Consider the following 16,574-nt stretch of genomic DNA (forward strand, 5'->3'; position numbering starts at 1 on the left):
CAAAAAGTAATTACTTTTTGTTCCTGTCCTCTCTTAAAAATAAATAAAATATTGTTCAGATGGGTGTTAGAGCATACAAAATGTGCCACTTCCTTTCATRGATGGTTTTAATTCTGAAAAACATCAGATATGTAAAGTTATCCAAGTACAGTTATCAGATTTTTAAAAAACTTGTTTTTAAAATCTGTGCTATCAGTAACAAAATTAAAAACCGGTTTTAAAAACTGGTATATGAACCAGTTTGTGTCTAAAATTGAGAAGCAGACAGAGGCATCTCACTTGAGGAGTGCAGTGTGTGATGCTTTGCTTAATCTATGGCGAGATCGGGGCATTAGTCTCTTGCAATCCGTGGAAAGATGCAGGGAGTTGCACTGGTTTCCGTCCAGTGGTTTTCTGGAGGAGTTAAAAAGCAGCTCAGTTTCGAATATAATTTTATAGGAATTCTGTGCGCCTATAGCGGTCATTTTTATGCATTTATAAAAAAGTCAAGTATCACAGACGCCTTTTCACTTACTATTTGTGTCCTCAAAATAACAGCATTGCACAGGATGCAACTTCAGTTGTGCGTAAGTCCTAGTTGTCAATCTCTTTTTCAGGTCTCCTCTCTGTTAGTGCTAATTAATGAACACTACTTAGTGTACAGATTTCTTAAGATAAATGTATTTGCTTAGTCAAAAAAAAAAATCTGTACTTGAAGGGAATGTATTTTTATATATATATATATAAATACATAAAATCAAATTACCACAGAAGATCCTAAATATCCTAATTCAAAAAAATAGTCGTCCTCCTTTCCCTTTTCTCCTCCCCAAATTGTTTCATTTTACACTTATTGAACATTCATGTGTGTCTGAGCCCAACAATCCAATAACTACTTTCTTTTTCCCCCCAGAGAGGCTTATATTGGGAAACAAAATCAGGGCAGGGGAKGACCAAATGTCATAAAATGCAAAATGTTGTGCTATTTGTGTTTGGGGGGGATTATGGAATCTCATGTTTGCCCACATAATTGCATCTTACTGCTGTCAGACTTTTTAATTACTTCTTGTTTTGAGGAGTTCTTCAAACTTTCTGTGTCTTGTGCTGGTTTTTATAACAGTAACATTAGTAGGCAAAATGCTGAGCCTCACATAAGCAATTTTGTTTGAACTTTGCTGTGGACCAGGAACTGGTTTTAATCAACAAGAAAATAATTCTGGGCTAATGCCCAAATTACTAACCCAAATCAAATACAGTTAATTCTCTATTCATTTCCTTTTCCTTGGATATAATGTTGAAATTGAGGACTTTTTGTTTTTTTTTTTTTTAACCCAGAATGAGGGTACTGAAATACATTCTCTGTTGCTCTCACAGCAAGTATTGCCGCACAATCTGTTTGTCTACTTTATTTGCTGTGAACTGGGTAGAAGTCCTGAAAAGATGCGTACACGACCAGGGAAGTAGAATATATTTCTAAATGTGTTCTGGATGATCTTGCAGACACGAGATGAAATCCTGGACTGCTCTACCCTCATAGCAGATCTGGTAGACACTCGTGAATAATGGAAACCTAAAAGAAGCATATAACAATAAAAATGCTTTTGAAAGCTTACATAAACATTTTTAATGCTTTTTTTTCCCCCGTTATACGGGCATCCTTTTTCTTATGTTAAAAGGAAAGCATCTGGATGAAGTTTCTCATTGTGGTGTAGTTAAAAATCATATATAGTTTTACTGGAAAGCTATTAGAAAGAATTAAGGCCAATTTGTTTTTGGTGACAGCAGAGAACAGCTGTTCTGGAGAGAATATTACTATGCAGAGTTTACAATTATTGAAAAATCCTTGAATTTCTGTATTCCCCCTTTCCTCTTGTGTGAAAAATGCACACATTGTTTGTATTCATTGCTGATACCTAAAAGGCTAAAAGAACCAAAACCTCTAATGAGTTTTTTCCCATGGCTTAAAGATTTTTATTTATTTATTTATTTTTACTTCTGCCAGCTCTCTTAATCATTGTGTGGTTAGAAAAAAAATCACTGAATAACATAGTGCTGAGTGTATAACTAAGTGTAAATACAGCGATGYTTATTAGGTCAAACTTTGATTCAAGGTTCTGGTTCTGTCAAAATGAACTTTCTTTCTATTTTAAATGTAATACCACCAGAAGCTTCTGTATTTGTTAAAATTCTAATAGAAAGGTTTTTTTTTTAGATTGTATTCATTCAGCAATTTTTGGCAGGGATTATTTTTGTTTGTTTGTTTTGTTTGTTTTTTTTTTTCCTGTGTAAGATGGGACATGGGCTTCAAATTATTTATAGTCTTAAATTATGCCCAAACAAAAGGGGTTTTTTTTTTGTTTGTTTGTTTAAAAAAAAAACCTTCATTGCTAGCTCCTTTTCTGGCACTAAAGTACCAGTGCTTAATACTTATTCAGTGGGTATACAGTTTTTTCTGATCAGGAATATATCCTGAGTCTTATTCTGAGATAGTCCAGTTAATGTTCAAACTGAAAGCAATATTGATGGGAGCTGTAATTAATAGTGATACAGTGACAACAAGAAACCTTTTTGCCTTTGGATTGTGTTCACTTGCCCTCTAACCTTGTGTAGAGGGGACTAGTAATGTCTAGGATTTGGGATTCTTTTTTGGTTGCATATAAGTCTTCAATGTTTTTTCTTTTTGTGCTCTCTGGCCTTCGTCACATTCTGCTAATCACGGCAATGAGGAGCCTGGCTAAGCTGAACTGCGGTGGTGTCCCAGCATGTGGGAAGCAGCTGATACAGAAGTCAGCAGGACAGCTGGACACAAGTACTATTAAAGACATCAAGAATCACTCATAATTTGTGGTCATGCCTATCAAGTCAGGKTTTTAAATTCAAAGCACTTACTTATCAAGCATGTTTTTTTGTTTCAGGATCTTGTAGACTTCTGCTGAAGTTTGAGGACCTTGTAGTTTTTGCCCATTCAACATCTCATTTTCCAGTTCCTCAATGGACTAGAAGGAAGGAGAACGATTACCTGGAGCAGAGGGAATGCTGCTGCGACACCAGCAGTTATTAAGGTACATAGCTAACGATGCCTGTGTAAAACACAGAAGGATTTCTTTATGCTTTAGTTGAAAATATTTCAAAATCCTGCTTACTTTTCCAGTGCGAGCAAAGGCTTCTGCTACTTTTCTGTTGCGTCCTCCATAGCAGGTAGTGATTAGATCGGCAACGCCACAGCTTTCTAGAAAAGTGGCTATTGATACTGGTCCTCTGCAGAACATCTTTGCAAAGGCCACCATTTCCATGAGGCCTAACCGTATAACTGCTGCCTTGGTGTTATCGCCAAAATCCAGTCCATCGCAGAACCCAGCTCCTACTGCTACTATGTTCTAAAAAAAGTTTATTACAAAAACAGAGTTAAGACATCAGATAAGACGTGCAGTTCATCAACACATACTGCTATTTAAGCAAGTTCCACAAATCTGACTTCACTCAATTCATTTGTACCATGCCCTATGTTCAATTTCCAATAGCTACAAATTTATGTTAAAGAAGCTAAACATCTAGCTATTGCTAAACAAAAAGTAGCTGGACTCCTAGAAGATTTTGTAAAGTATCCACTATTATTCCTGGGGCAAAAATCAAAGCAACCTGTTAAATATAATAATCATGCAGGTTCAATTAAATTAATGTTTTGCTTTTCTGCAGCTTCCAAGTTGGGATGCACTGACCTTTCTCTTTCAACTATTCTGCATCCTTACCTGAGCCATGCCTTGGTTTTCTCTGCCTCTCTGTGATTTAAGCAGGCATTCTTCTATATACTGGTGATGCAATGGATCCAGTTTGGGTTTTCCCTATGTAATCAGTACTACTACTATTTTGCCTACTGAATAATCAATAGAATTGGCTTTCTGTAAAGTTCTAAACAAATGTTAGGGATCCTAAACATCTTCACAACTGCTGACCATCCTCCTGCATGCCTCCCCCTGCCACCTCCCAATTTTCAGCTCCTGAAGAAGCCAATCCTTCACCCACAGAAATCTCATTTTGATGTAGAGATGGTGTAGTTTACTGTATTTCAGTAATATGTTACCTAGCACTGCCGTTGAAGTGTTTGCCTCCAGACATGCATGCACCCCAGTGCTCTTTTTTTTGTTTGTTCGTTTTTTAGCAAAGGCAATACCAAAGAAATTATTTCAAGGACAGCAAAAATTTTCCACACAGCAAAACACTCCCATGCACATACACCCTGTTCCAATCTGTCTGAATAAATTCTGTGGGTATTTCTGTGTGTATATAAAATATTCATCTCTAGGTTAAACAGATTTTTCCAGGTAATAAACCCCCTTTCTCCAAGAGAAGGTGAATTGTAGAAGCACAATTGAACTGCAGCCTGGAGTCACTTTGGTATGTTGAAAAGAAAACTTTTAATCTCACTGAAGTACCCTCTCAATGTGAATTTGTTGATTTTGGTATTGCTTCTGATTCAGATCAGGAGCTCTACATAGGCATTGCTGAACAAACATGTTGTCAACAGGAGGAAACAGAATGTCTCAGCTGACCCATGCTTTCTGCTGGGTTGCTACCTGAATGTTGCAAGTAAGTTATTAGTGGTAGCAACTATATGTAATAAGAGTCTTTGTGCCATGTGCTTAAAACATACAAATAAGAAAATATTGTGGACTAAATTCTACCCTCAAAAGCAGGGATGCCTCTGGAAAACAAAAATAAAAAATACATTAATTTTAAAGTGTTTTATCAACAGGTATACTTTTAAGTACACTTTTTTCCATTTATACAGATTGGAAAACTGACATATGCTTTGTCCAAGCTCACTCAATCGTACAGTAGCAGGACTAATATCAGACCAGGTGAGGGCAGAATTTGGTCCTAATAAAAATGAATGAATTTGAAAGCACTAACTTTTAAGGCTCCACAGATCTCCACTGTATCACAGTCATCCACCACGGTAATCCTGAAATTGGGGGTCTGCAGTAATTCTTTAAATATCTGCCCTTGTTCTTCATTTTTGCACCCTGTGGGAAGGAAGAATGAGAGCTATACCGTGTTGGCAGATGTCTCAGGATGACAGGTAACAAACTTGAAGTTAGGGGCCAGGGGCCACTTCAGGTTTTGTGATCTGCACAGCTGTGTACTGTTAAAGAAGACATTTATTACTTGACAGTAGATCATGCTGCTGGAAGCCAGTTAACTGTATGCAAGTCCCACCGCATTAACTGAGTGTTGCCTAGTAAGACTTTAACACACTTACAGGTAGATAGCCCCTAACGCAGATTTCTGCYTGAGAAAGCTTGTATAACTACAAAACTGGCAAGAGATTAAACTGAGAGCRGACTAATTAAAAATGAGACTCCTCGGGGTATTTGCTCACGTGTGCCTTGCCCCTCGCGCAGCCCTGCTCTAGAGCCACGGTCCTCTGAGCACCGGGCAGCGCGAGGCTCCTGCTGACTCAGGCCTCGAGCACGAGCAGGTCGGTTCAGTCCGTGCGCCGCCCTGCTGCGAGGTTAACTGGGTAATATTTACAGATCGCTTGGCAGAGCGCGAGAGTATAATTGCCGCTTTGAAAATGCGTAATGGTATAATTGCCAAGTATTCATCCGGGGTGCAAATGCTTAATGGCAGATTAGTTTCCAGTTACAGGGAGATCCACAGATAACGAAGTCCGACATTTGCACTGGGACAATTCCACCAAAATCACGCATCATGTCATTACTCTGCAAGCCCTAGGTATTGAGAAGAAGGGTAGAGAGCCCTGAGTGAAAATGGTGCTGAGGTCTGCTGCGCTTGGCCAGTGGGGCAACAGCTTTTGAATGGAGTTTCACTTAGGTTTGTTGTTGTTTGTTTGGTTGGGKTTTTTTTATATGAGGCAGTTTTGGTTACTCCAGAGCTCAGYGGTGGAAGCCGTAACCATTTCCAGTTGTTCCTCCTGGAAGGGTTCTGGCTCTCAGCATTTTGGACAGTTACTCCTTGTCCATTTAAACAGCTGTGCTGGCTTGGGCAACAGCATGCTGGTAGCCATGGGGTTTCTGCCCTGTCTCACAGGAAACTGGGTTTGCTCCTTGTCCTTTACACTAATCAGTTTTTGGGGAAATCCTGTCTCTTCTAGGCGATTGTTTCTGGGCTATGTGGCTTCCCTTATAGGGAAACTCATGAGGCACCAAAATCAAGGGAGAAACCTCTTTGCAGAGTTGTTATCACAGGATGGCTAAAAACTGGGTGAGCAAAGGTTAAACTCGCCCCCAGGCAACACGTATTGCCTAACTTTCCTAATCGTGTCCAGTCCTGTTCATGTCCAATCACTCTGCAAGCACCATCTGCCCAGCTGGTACAGTTTTCACTATTATTATAACCTTTGCATGGCAATGGATCAGCATTGCAACATGGATTTATTATACCTTCATTGGCTATTGAAGAATGTAACTTTAATTTCTGTTGTTTTTAAAATCAACGGATTTTGTAAGCTACTGGATGAACTTCCTAAGTTAGGTCAAGCCCAGTTCTGGGGGGGGGGGGGTCCTGAGGCTCTGTCTTGGCAAGCACTTTGAAGAAGAAGGAAGAACAGAAATGTTGCTTCATTTACAGAGAAGTTTGAAGATAAAGTGCGATCTGAAGCTTGCATATGCTCACCTTCACCAAGGTATATTTCTCCATCTGTCTAAATGGTCTATTGTGCCTGCCCGAGAACTCAGATTGAGCTTTGCACCCATTAACAGGTGTGTCTTGCTAATTCCTACAGGAATAAGATTAAGGTATAATTTTTTTAATTAGATGAAATTAGCTAACASCTCTCAGCGCTGGAATGTGCTGTCATTTTGGATCTGATCATGCCAGTACTGAACTCATCTGAAAATTGTGCTGCCTCCCTGAACAAATTCAGCACATGCTGTACATACCATACCAATTAAAACACTTCTCAGGACTTGCCACATTTCAGTTGCAGGTTGCTCCCACAGTTATCTCTAGACATTATCCTGTTTCCCAGTCATAGGTGGAGTTAAATCGGAGATGGCAGCTGTAATTTGCTCTTTGCAATAATTACCAATGGTGGTTTCACAGAACTTCTCATCAGCCACTTCTTTGGCTATGTTGGCTCCCATAAGCACACTGATTTCTATTTTCAATCTCTCTCGAATGATGTCAGAGATGAGCTTCAGGCCTTCAGGACCTTCATCAATCCCCTAAATAAGAGATGATCACCGAAACTGTTATTAGACTAGAAAAATGACAGCAACAGAGCACTGATAAAAACATAAGTTCTCCTGTTGCCTGTAGGTGTCTGTTTCTAGTTGAAAGGATTTGGGGCTTATATTCACTAGCATCAGTCACAGGTGTGATGCAAGGGTAACCCTTAAATCAGCTACCAGACTTACTCTGTGGTGATACTAACAGAAGCACAACTGTGCTGCCGTATGCTATTAATAAAAACACTCTGGTTTTGTAGTTTTGTACTTCTGTAAGATCTGAAAATTAATCTGTATGCTTCCTTGCTTTTAAAGAGAATACTAAACTGCTGTMGTTTTCCTGAAGCTAAAGAGAAAAGTTAATTTTCAGGAAATTCCTTCTTCCCTCCCCCCCCTCCACTGCCCTCTGTGTTTTTGCAAGATAATGTCAAGAAAAAGCTGTGATATTGCAGTCTGAAAACTGCAATATCTGAATATGAAAATTAAAATATGAATATGCAAATATGAATATGAAAACTAAATTTCTTTCATTTCAAGTTTTAATTGGCTATCTCTTGTAACGCAATCAATAGAAGGAGCAGTAGAMTATGTGCTTGCACTTTGTCTCTAGCTTTTAGCTTGAGATTCTCCTGAAATATTAATTCCTCTTAAGATTTTTTTTTTCCTGGTGATAGTACCAGCTTATGCAGTCCTTTCTCTGCCCATTTTCACCTCTGTGCTGGTCCAAATGGGAACTGATCCAGGCCAAGGATGGCTGAGGGAAATGGTTGCTCTTAGCCCCGCTGGGCTCCCTGACCCCTTTCACGGCGTGAACAGCAGCAGGACTGGCAGAGGCTTCGTGCGGCTCGGAAAGAAACGCTCAGGTTTCTGCAGAGCATGCAGCCGAACTGCAGTGCTGCCCAGGCACTGAACGTATTTAGTTACGCCTTACAGACTGAGCTTTGTGGAGACGACAACTTACTTTGATCAGCGAAATCCCAAACGCTCCGGGTTTTATCTGACCTGCAATCTGGTCGCAGATTCGTCCAATGAATTGATGAGGTAAAACAAATACAAAAACGTCTGCCCCGTTTGTTGCTTCAGCCACGTTTGGTACAGCCACCTAGACAAGAGCCACAACGGAAATGAGCCTCTCGCACCAGGTAAGAGCTCCCACACCTTGCACAATAACATACCTAAGCCATTGCAGACAGCATGGCAAACATACTTAATTTTAGTTGGTGTTGTGCCGTAACTGTTAGCCTTTCTTCTGAAATAGCCAAAGCAACCTAGCCTTTTTTTTTTTTTTTTTTTTAAAAAAAAAGGCAGACAAACAAAAAAACCCCTTGCCTCCTATTCTAGCCCTGTATGGATAATCTGGGGAGGATGATACACTTGCAGTGTTCTCCTGGGAAGCCCCTTTGCTGGGGTAGCTTCTAAGGTAGTTCTCAAGTTCTCAAAGATACTGTGTGAGCTGGAATAGTCCTGCTGGTTTAAATGGTAGCATCAGGGAATGAGGGGCCAAACGTGCGCTGAAACGGAGCCTTTTACTGAAGCCGCTAGTCTCCGTAGCTCACCTGCTGAGAGTTGCTCAGGAATAAACTGTATCAAAAGGTAGAATTTACTTTTTATTGTCTGTCTTGTTTTCCTCCTCCTCAAAATATAGTGACTTGACCAATATTTAGAAAAATTCATACAAYGTGCTTAATAGCTAGCAAGCTGTATCTTCCTCCAAATGCTAGTGTCACTCAGCACAATTAAACCTACGTTACAGGAAAAACAATAGCTGAATTTGTCTGCTATCACGGTCAGTTCACAATTGGAGAAAACTTTGCCTTTGGACATGACCTTAGAGCACCTGCGATTCCTGGCWGCAGAATGAGAACTGCTACCAGCAAAGCTGTTTCTCTGGGAAAATAGCAAAACAGGAGCCAGGCAGAGGGYTGCATTGACAGCACTGCACAGAGAGTCTCTGCAAAATAAGCAGGAACAATGTGAAAAAAAAAATAGTGTTTTTCGTAGTCGGAGGTGAAGTTGTGTTAGGGCCCCCTCTAGGCTTTACTGCAGCTAGCTGAGTTCTGCTTTTAAAGTCCCAGAGACTTTACTACAGACAGGATGAGGCCGCTCTAAAAAGAGCGCAACAAGCTTGTTGCCCTGCTAAAGCACTGAGCAAATGACAATGGCAGCTCAGCCCGAACCCGGGAGAGCTGCGTGCCAAGTTCAGACCATGGGAGCGCGAACATGCGATCGCAGCACTATAAATGTAGTGCTAAATATAACCACTCACCAAGCAAGGAGGCCATCACATGCAGCATCTTAACTTCCTTTTGCAGCTACAACTATTCTAGAAATGCAATGTTGCTTTTTTTTAATTCATAAAACACTGCCAACTGGCAAAACCTTGAGCAGAAGAAAAACTCGCCTTCGTTGCTTCAGTAGCTATAAATTATCTAAGCTGATTAATTTAGGCAGTGATAAATAATATAATATTTTAAATATCTATGAAAACTAAATAGCTTTTATTGCTGGTGGAAATTACAGCAGTATTCATGATAGCAATGTGTTGCTTTCCTGAAATCACCTGTGAACCAAGAGCAATGCTGTTCACCTTCTTGTAAGCCAGGGCTGTTAGCTGTCCTGTGGATTTCTTTTCTAGAAGAAGGGAGAGTAGTAGCTTGCTTTTTTTTTTTTTTTTTTTTTTTTTTTTCCCCAACAGTTTCTGTGGGTTTCAAATATCTCAGTTCTGCCTAGACAGAGCTCTGGAAATGGCAGAGGGATATGCTGATCTGTGCCAGAGAGGGAGATGGCATATTATCTTACCAGTTGGATGTTTGAAGTTACAAGCTTGATATGAAACAAGTAAAAGTCACAGGAGTGAGTTGTGCTCCAGCATACTTAAAACTGGAGCGAGTTAGGTGGCAAACCAGATGCAATGAATTGCTTCCTCCTTCTAAGTATAGCAGATAATATTTGTAATTCAGGCAGAATTCAAGTAATCTACGGTTCATACTTGAACTGTCAGAGCAAGCTGATACTCTCTGTAATCACACAATTTCCATTGCTGAATTCACTTGAAATGTTCTTTTAAAAAATAGGTAAATCAATTTGTCAGAGGTTGCCTCCCCTATTGACRACAAAAAACAACAACAAAATTTCAGTGATTTATCCAGCTTACCACATTTTTAGGTATCTTATAACCAGGAAGATATTTCACATTTTCATGTTCACTGTTGATTATTTCCGAGAGTTTTCTTCCGTTGATGATCTCTTCAAATACCCACATCTTGACGACAGGATCGAATCTGTTGGACTTCTGGACATTGTTGCCAATGATTTTTGCTATGGCTGATCCCCTTAAAAAAAGAAAAGAAAAGAAAAGAAAAAAAGAAAAAGAAAGAAATAACTAATAGGAAACAAATGGTTTTATTGCCAATTGGAAACATGAATTATTTTAAGCATAGTAACTCAAAAAGGCCTGTCTTAAAGCTGTTCATACTCTTCCTAAATTTATCAGAAAGCTTTATCCACCACCCTCTATCGAGAAAATACTCAGTTTAACAGCAAAGAAATGGGACCAGAGAAGACAATTGTAATAAGAAATCTGAAGCTTATATTTATAAAGATTATAGAGCAGAAGTGTGATGTAGCATCAACAGTGCTAAAAATACAGTATCTGGAACTAATTAAATATCTCTTGCTCCTCAGATAGCTTTTTCTGAAGAYCAAAAATTATAAAATAATCCAGGTAGCAAGTACCACTGAGTGATCTTGCTGTGACAAAGTCTTTACATATCTCATCTAAAATAGATGTAGCCTACTTTTCTACCAATAAGTGCACTGAAACAGCATTTTCCTGAAGCCTACAGCTTTAGGAATAAGCAAACAGTTGCAATAAGGATTTTATGTAAGACACACATTTAAGAGATTGTTCTTTTTTTCTTAAAAAAAAAAAAAAAAAAAAAAGTTATACCTGAGAATTTCTCTTTGTGTCTTGCTCTAAATTTCCCTGTAACAGGATCTGGAATGGTTGCAATGTGAAAAAATTGTAACCATGCAGTTCACTTTTCTTCAGTCATGTTGTATGTTTGTTATCTCAGTTTAGACAGTAATTTTATTTCCTCATCCACCACTGCAACCTTGCAAACTTTCATATACTTTCCTGGCAAAAGAGATTTAAAAATCTGGGTGACCTGCTGAAAGTATTGCTTTATGCCCTTTTAAGTAATTGGTTGGGAGGGATTATTCTTACTCCTCTTTTTCTTCTTTAAAATAGTAGCCATTTTAGTAACCTAATTGAAAGAGGGGATCTAGTCACAAAGTTCTTGTCCTCTGACCTGCTTGTAACGCACCTGGAGTTATTTAGTCGTGGTACGTTTTCTGGAACTGATAAGTCTTAAGTGTATCCAAGATTAAGTCCAGATAAGTCTGCACTGTGACTGGTTCAAAGGAAACCATGTCGTAATGGCCTCTCCTCAGCTCAACTGTATTTTTGATGTAATATGTTTGCATGTGGATATTTGCTCAATAAGTAACGAAGAATAAGGGCTTCATCTTAATCTTTAACCGCAAAGAAATCCCACTGAGATCATCTTTCATTTTGCCAGAGCTGTTCTACTGCTGTCTTTCAAAAAAAAAAGTGATGGTTTATTTTGATTCTTTATAAAKGTAAAATACATAGGTAACTGTTTTAGTGGAACATCTTCACTTAAAAGATAGAGTTCTGCTTTTTCTGAAAGAAAGGCATACAGTTATACCACATGTTCATGTCACCTGTAAAATTATTTCCATTCCCTTTCCCTTTCTCTTCCCCTGCTATCCAACAGAGAGCACAGTCAAGGTCTGGGCTGAGGATGAGTAGTGGCTGAGYGCAGTAAATGTGTATTAATAATAATAAGATATTTTTGAGAAGATACTCTAAGAGAAGATATTTTTATAGATCTAAGACTATGACTTGATCTAAATTCATTTTCCAGGTTTTGCTACAGCCTTCCCTAATGACAAGTGATTTTCAGATGTTTCTCATCTATAGCAGGATAATAACATTCCCCGCTTACACCCACCATCACTTATACATCTTTCTTTTTTCCTTGGACTAAAACTTGTTGAAAGCAGATGCTTCTTTTTACTATGTGTTTACAAGGCATGTAGTACAGAGAAAAGAAAGAGGGGGCTTCAATCTCAGTGGGACCCCAAGGCTCTCTCTTATTCTAAAAAGATGAAGACAACCCTAAAACGATTGCAATGCCATTTAAATTGCATTGATAATGTGCATCAAGAGGGGATTATTTTTCCAGTAAGGTTTGACCATATCAAGTTTATTTATTTTCCTGTTGAAAGATACAGATTTCATCCCTAACCTCTGAAATCCTGAATGGGACTGGCAATTCTCAGTAGATAAATTTGATCTTCCAGAGGAGTTGTCATAACAGACATACTTGGATGTTGCCACCCAAGCATTTTCCTGTTGAGAAGATATCGATGAAAGTATCTCAGGCATAAAGGCAACTTCACAAATCTCAATATTTTTGTTTGGTTTCTGTTTTAAAGAATGGAAATTGTTGGGAGAGAGGAGTTAATTGTTTAAAAGASCTTTGATAGTCATCAGGGAAAATATCTCTTCATGAAACAAATAGTCAAACAGTTCAAAATCTGATGCTCTGTTTTACTTAATCCATTTAAAATTCACAGTCACCACTAATCAGCCTTGGAAAGAAGAATTGCTTTGTCTGTGAAGCCAGTGTTCAGTAGACTACACAGGCTTGGCAGGGAAGGTCTGCTTATGCAAACAAAACCAAGGACGCTAGCACGTAAGGACTTTACCGTGTGTTTTTTTTTTTTCTCCAAAACTCAATTCAGTGATGATCAATAGAAGGCTGAGAACTCCACTTGGATAATTTTTAGTCAGTTAGTGAAAACTACCAATCAATTTTCTTTTCCCTCAATTATGTTAAATTTTGTTGAAAATGATTTATGTAATGATGAGTTAAAAACATCAAATTTCTTTTCTCGAGATTTCCTATCAGTATAGTTGAAAAACTTTTGCATGTAGAATAAGACCCATTATTTTACATACATGAATATGAAAATACTTGTGGCAGACATCAGAGCTGGAGGAAAATAGAGCTGACAGGATCCCATGCAATCAGCTAGCCCTTTTCCCTGTACAAGGGTACTTATACCATTCCTGACAGTGTTTTTCCAAGGAGGTCTTTCAGTTTAATGACCTCAGCTGTTGCAGGTATGTTGTCTTCCCTAAGCTCTGCTCTAAGGAAAGGCTCCGCTATCCTTAGCATTAGAAAGATTTTTCCTCACATCTGACCTAAATTTTTCTTTCTGCAATTTGAGCCCAACTCTATTGTAGGAGAGTAAATTATTTTTTTCCTATAGACACTTAAAGAAGAACATGTCCTCCTTCAGTTTCCTTCTTAGCCAACCACCTCAAATTCTTTGAAAGACAGAAGCCCTCAGGTTGGAAGGGATCYGTGCCAACCTCATGCCCACAGTGGGAACAACACTGAGTTCACATCAGATTGCACAGGGCTTTGTCCAGCTGAGTCTTGAGAAACCTCCAAGGTCTGAAATTCYACTTCCTCTCTGGGCAACCTGCCCCAAAGGTTTATTAGCCTCATAGGGATATTTTTTCTCTTTACATCCAGTTGGAATCTTCAGTTTTTTACATTGACCTGCCATCTTTCCGTGCTGGTCTTTAAAGACAAGCACATCTAGTTCAAGCTAGGTCTTCACTGAAGACCCTGGAGTCCAAAAGAATCCAATAAAATTGGAAGAGCTTTCAGATTCTGAAGGCTCAGACAGCAAAATAAGCCTGTATTTTTAAAAATAAATAACTGAGCCAAGATTAACATAAACACAAACCTTCCTGCACCTGGCTGGCAACCGTAAAATGCAGTAAATAGCACTTATTTTACTTCACCACATCAGTCGTAAGTCTTCTGACAATGTTAACTTAAGTCGCTGTGACCTACTGAACTTCTGCCGCTGGCATTAGCTATTGCAACATGCTGTGTCATGTGTTAACTGTGTTTCTGAGCTGCAGAGAAGACTCAAGTGCAGTTATCTGAACTGTTACCCAAACATTCAGGAGGGATATAAGAAAATAGTGTTTGCCAAAGATAAACATAATATTTCTATGTTGTGTTAAGATTATCTGTGCTGCCATAGAGGCTCAGAATAGATGTGATTTAAATACTAAGCACAAGAAGTATCCCTTGCCAAAGATTTTACAGACTATGTGTAAGGTAAAAAGCAACAGATGGACACAGGCAGATAAGCAGCATGAGGAAGCAGATAGTACTGAGTGATCTGGCAGCCTGGAGTCTCAGTTTCTCCACGGCACAACTCTTTCCAAGTGGCATTGTGGAAAAAAGAACTCTCTAAAGTAGAGCCTGGAAGGAAGACAATTAAGTGGCATTTGAAGGTGTTTATGGCAGGTGAGTAGCCTGGGAAAAAGCAGGAAAAGCCCTTGTTTGAAGATGCAGTGGCAGAATGATTAAGTCTATCACTATGAGCTAATCAGAGGTAAAAGCTGAGTCCTAGACATCCCTTAATGGCTGTTGAAGGTCTTGAAAGTGATGATAAGCAGTTCACACAGGCTTGGAGGCCTTTGGTTAGTGTGAGGGAGAAGAAGGAGGTAGGGTGGGATGCAAGAGGTGGAATGACATGGTCAAAGCAACAGGGCAGGGAAAGGCTGGTGCAGAAGGCTGAGCAGAGCTGACTGGAGCAAGACTGCATCTGCCAGGGCCAAAGGAAAGAGTGCTGCAGTAATCAGGGTGAGTGGGGATGAGTTCCYGGAGAAGACTTTTAGCTGTAGAGATACATATGACAGACTGGACGTTGGAGATGTCATGCACAAAGAACATAAGATCTGGAACCTTAGTGTGACTGTCAGGACACAGAAAACAATGAGCTGGTTTTGCAGGGCAGGAAGACAAAGAGCCTTGTTCTGTGCTGTGTCCTGAGCAACTTGCAAACAACCACTCCCTCATATACTGACTTTTTTTTTTTTTGCATTTGTTTCCACTTAGCTGTCAAATATCTCAGAAAAGAACCCAGCCTCCTACAAAAGCAATCCAAAGAACTACATAGAAGCCRTGTTTGCTAATCACAAGCGCATGCGCATACATGTTGTTCTGTTTGTTTGTGCTCAAGTTTCATACACCATAAGAAAAGTAAGATGCAAAGTCCAACACAAAAGGGTTTATTGACTTCAGTGGTGTCTTGGTCAAACCCAAAGAGCTTTGGAGAGCAGTGCTTTTGTCCAGACTAGAATGGTCTGAGCAGTAGCAGACCTACTCTTATGAACGGGGACACCGATAAACTGGAGACCTTAACACAGTGCTTGTACAAGGCTGTATCTGCACTGAGATCCAGAACGACCTCCTGAGGATGATGGAAAATGAAAAGTACAAATAAGTCATGGCTTTAAATGATGCCTGTGCTAGCACGKGTCCCGATGCCTTCAAAGGAATGTAAACAGGAGCTCTGTTCTCCTGCAAGGTCACTGAGAAACAASACTAAAGGTCCTCAGGATCCCAGAGGAGCTCACCTGAGTGCTTTATTTTAGTACTTAAAGCATTTTCATTCAATAGTGTTAGAGAACTGTAAAGGTGAGTGAATGTCTTACCTCCCATGTGGGAAACTACACGCACAGAAAAGCAAAGGGATTTGGCACAGGTCTAGTGCTGCCTGGCTCTCGCTGTGCTGTCATCCAGGAGACCTGCCTCTGAGTCCTCACTCCCACCATTAGGTACTGGCCCTTGCTCCAGATGTTGACAAGCCCTGGAGCGAAGGAGCTGAGGAGATGCCCRTTTCCTAATTCCATCCCTGACTGCTGGTGCTGTGCAAGACCATTGCTGTACTTCTCTCCTGCTGTGATTTTCCTTTGTATTAAAYGGATTTAAAGATGATGCCCACCAGCCCTGCAGAGCTTTGAAAGGTGCACATGCTTAAATGATGTAGGAGCATCAAGTTTTTCAAATTCTTCTTGGCTCATGCATCTCTTCTTGTTGTTCTTAGATGGATTATTTGTCCGACCTGAAAATTCTGACAATTCCCCTTTGGATTACAAGGCAAAGGGACCAGAGACGTAAAGGTAAGAGGAGCTGCTTGTCCTGTTTCTCGAATTGCCTGCTATTGCCTGTAGATTATTATGCTAACAGAGCAGGGAGGCTGGACCTTTACAAACATCAAGTAAATGACCRTCCCTGCCCAGAGAGTTTACACAGTGTGAGACAAGATGGAAAGATGGGGGAAAAAAAAAGGGGGGGGTGAGGACTGGGGGCGATGGATCCAGCAGCGAAACGAGCAAGACGCCGGCAGCTCTCAGGCAGCCAAGAGCTGCGATTCCTTGCTGCTGACGGGGAGGCTTTCAGGACCATGGAGATCTTGAAAAAGAAAAGAAAAAAAAAA

General features: G+C 39.8%; 1 protein-coding gene across 1 annotated transcript; it reads right to left on the bottom strand.

Moving 5' to 3' along the window:
• Window positions 1-1,287: 1,287 nt before the first annotated feature.
• Window positions 1,288-10,496, bottom strand: LOC146592916 (glycerol-3-phosphate dehydrogenase 1-like protein). The gene is made up of 7 exons (XM_085310200.1): window positions 10,324-10,496; window positions 8,131-8,271; window positions 7,028-7,166; window positions 4,891-5,003; window positions 3,123-3,356; window positions 2,869-2,975; window positions 1,288-1,549 (listed from the first exon to the last, which is right to left on the bottom strand). The coding sequence occupies exons 1-7, from the start codon at window positions 10,429-10,431 to the stop codon at window positions 1,453-1,455; spliced, it is 939 nt and encodes a 312-aa protein (XP_085166326.1). The 5' UTR covers window positions 10,432-10,496; the 3' UTR covers window positions 1,288-1,452.
• Window positions 10,497-16,574: the final 6,078 nt, after the last annotated feature.

The sequence above is a fragment of the Rhea americana genome, unplaced genomic scaffold, assembly GCF_003343005.1.
Source record: "Rhea americana isolate MKP2758 unplaced genomic scaffold, rheAme1 scaffold_313, whole genome shotgun sequence".
Classification (NCBI taxonomy): domain Eukaryota; kingdom Metazoa; phylum Chordata; class Aves; order Rheiformes; family Rheidae; genus Rhea; species Rhea americana.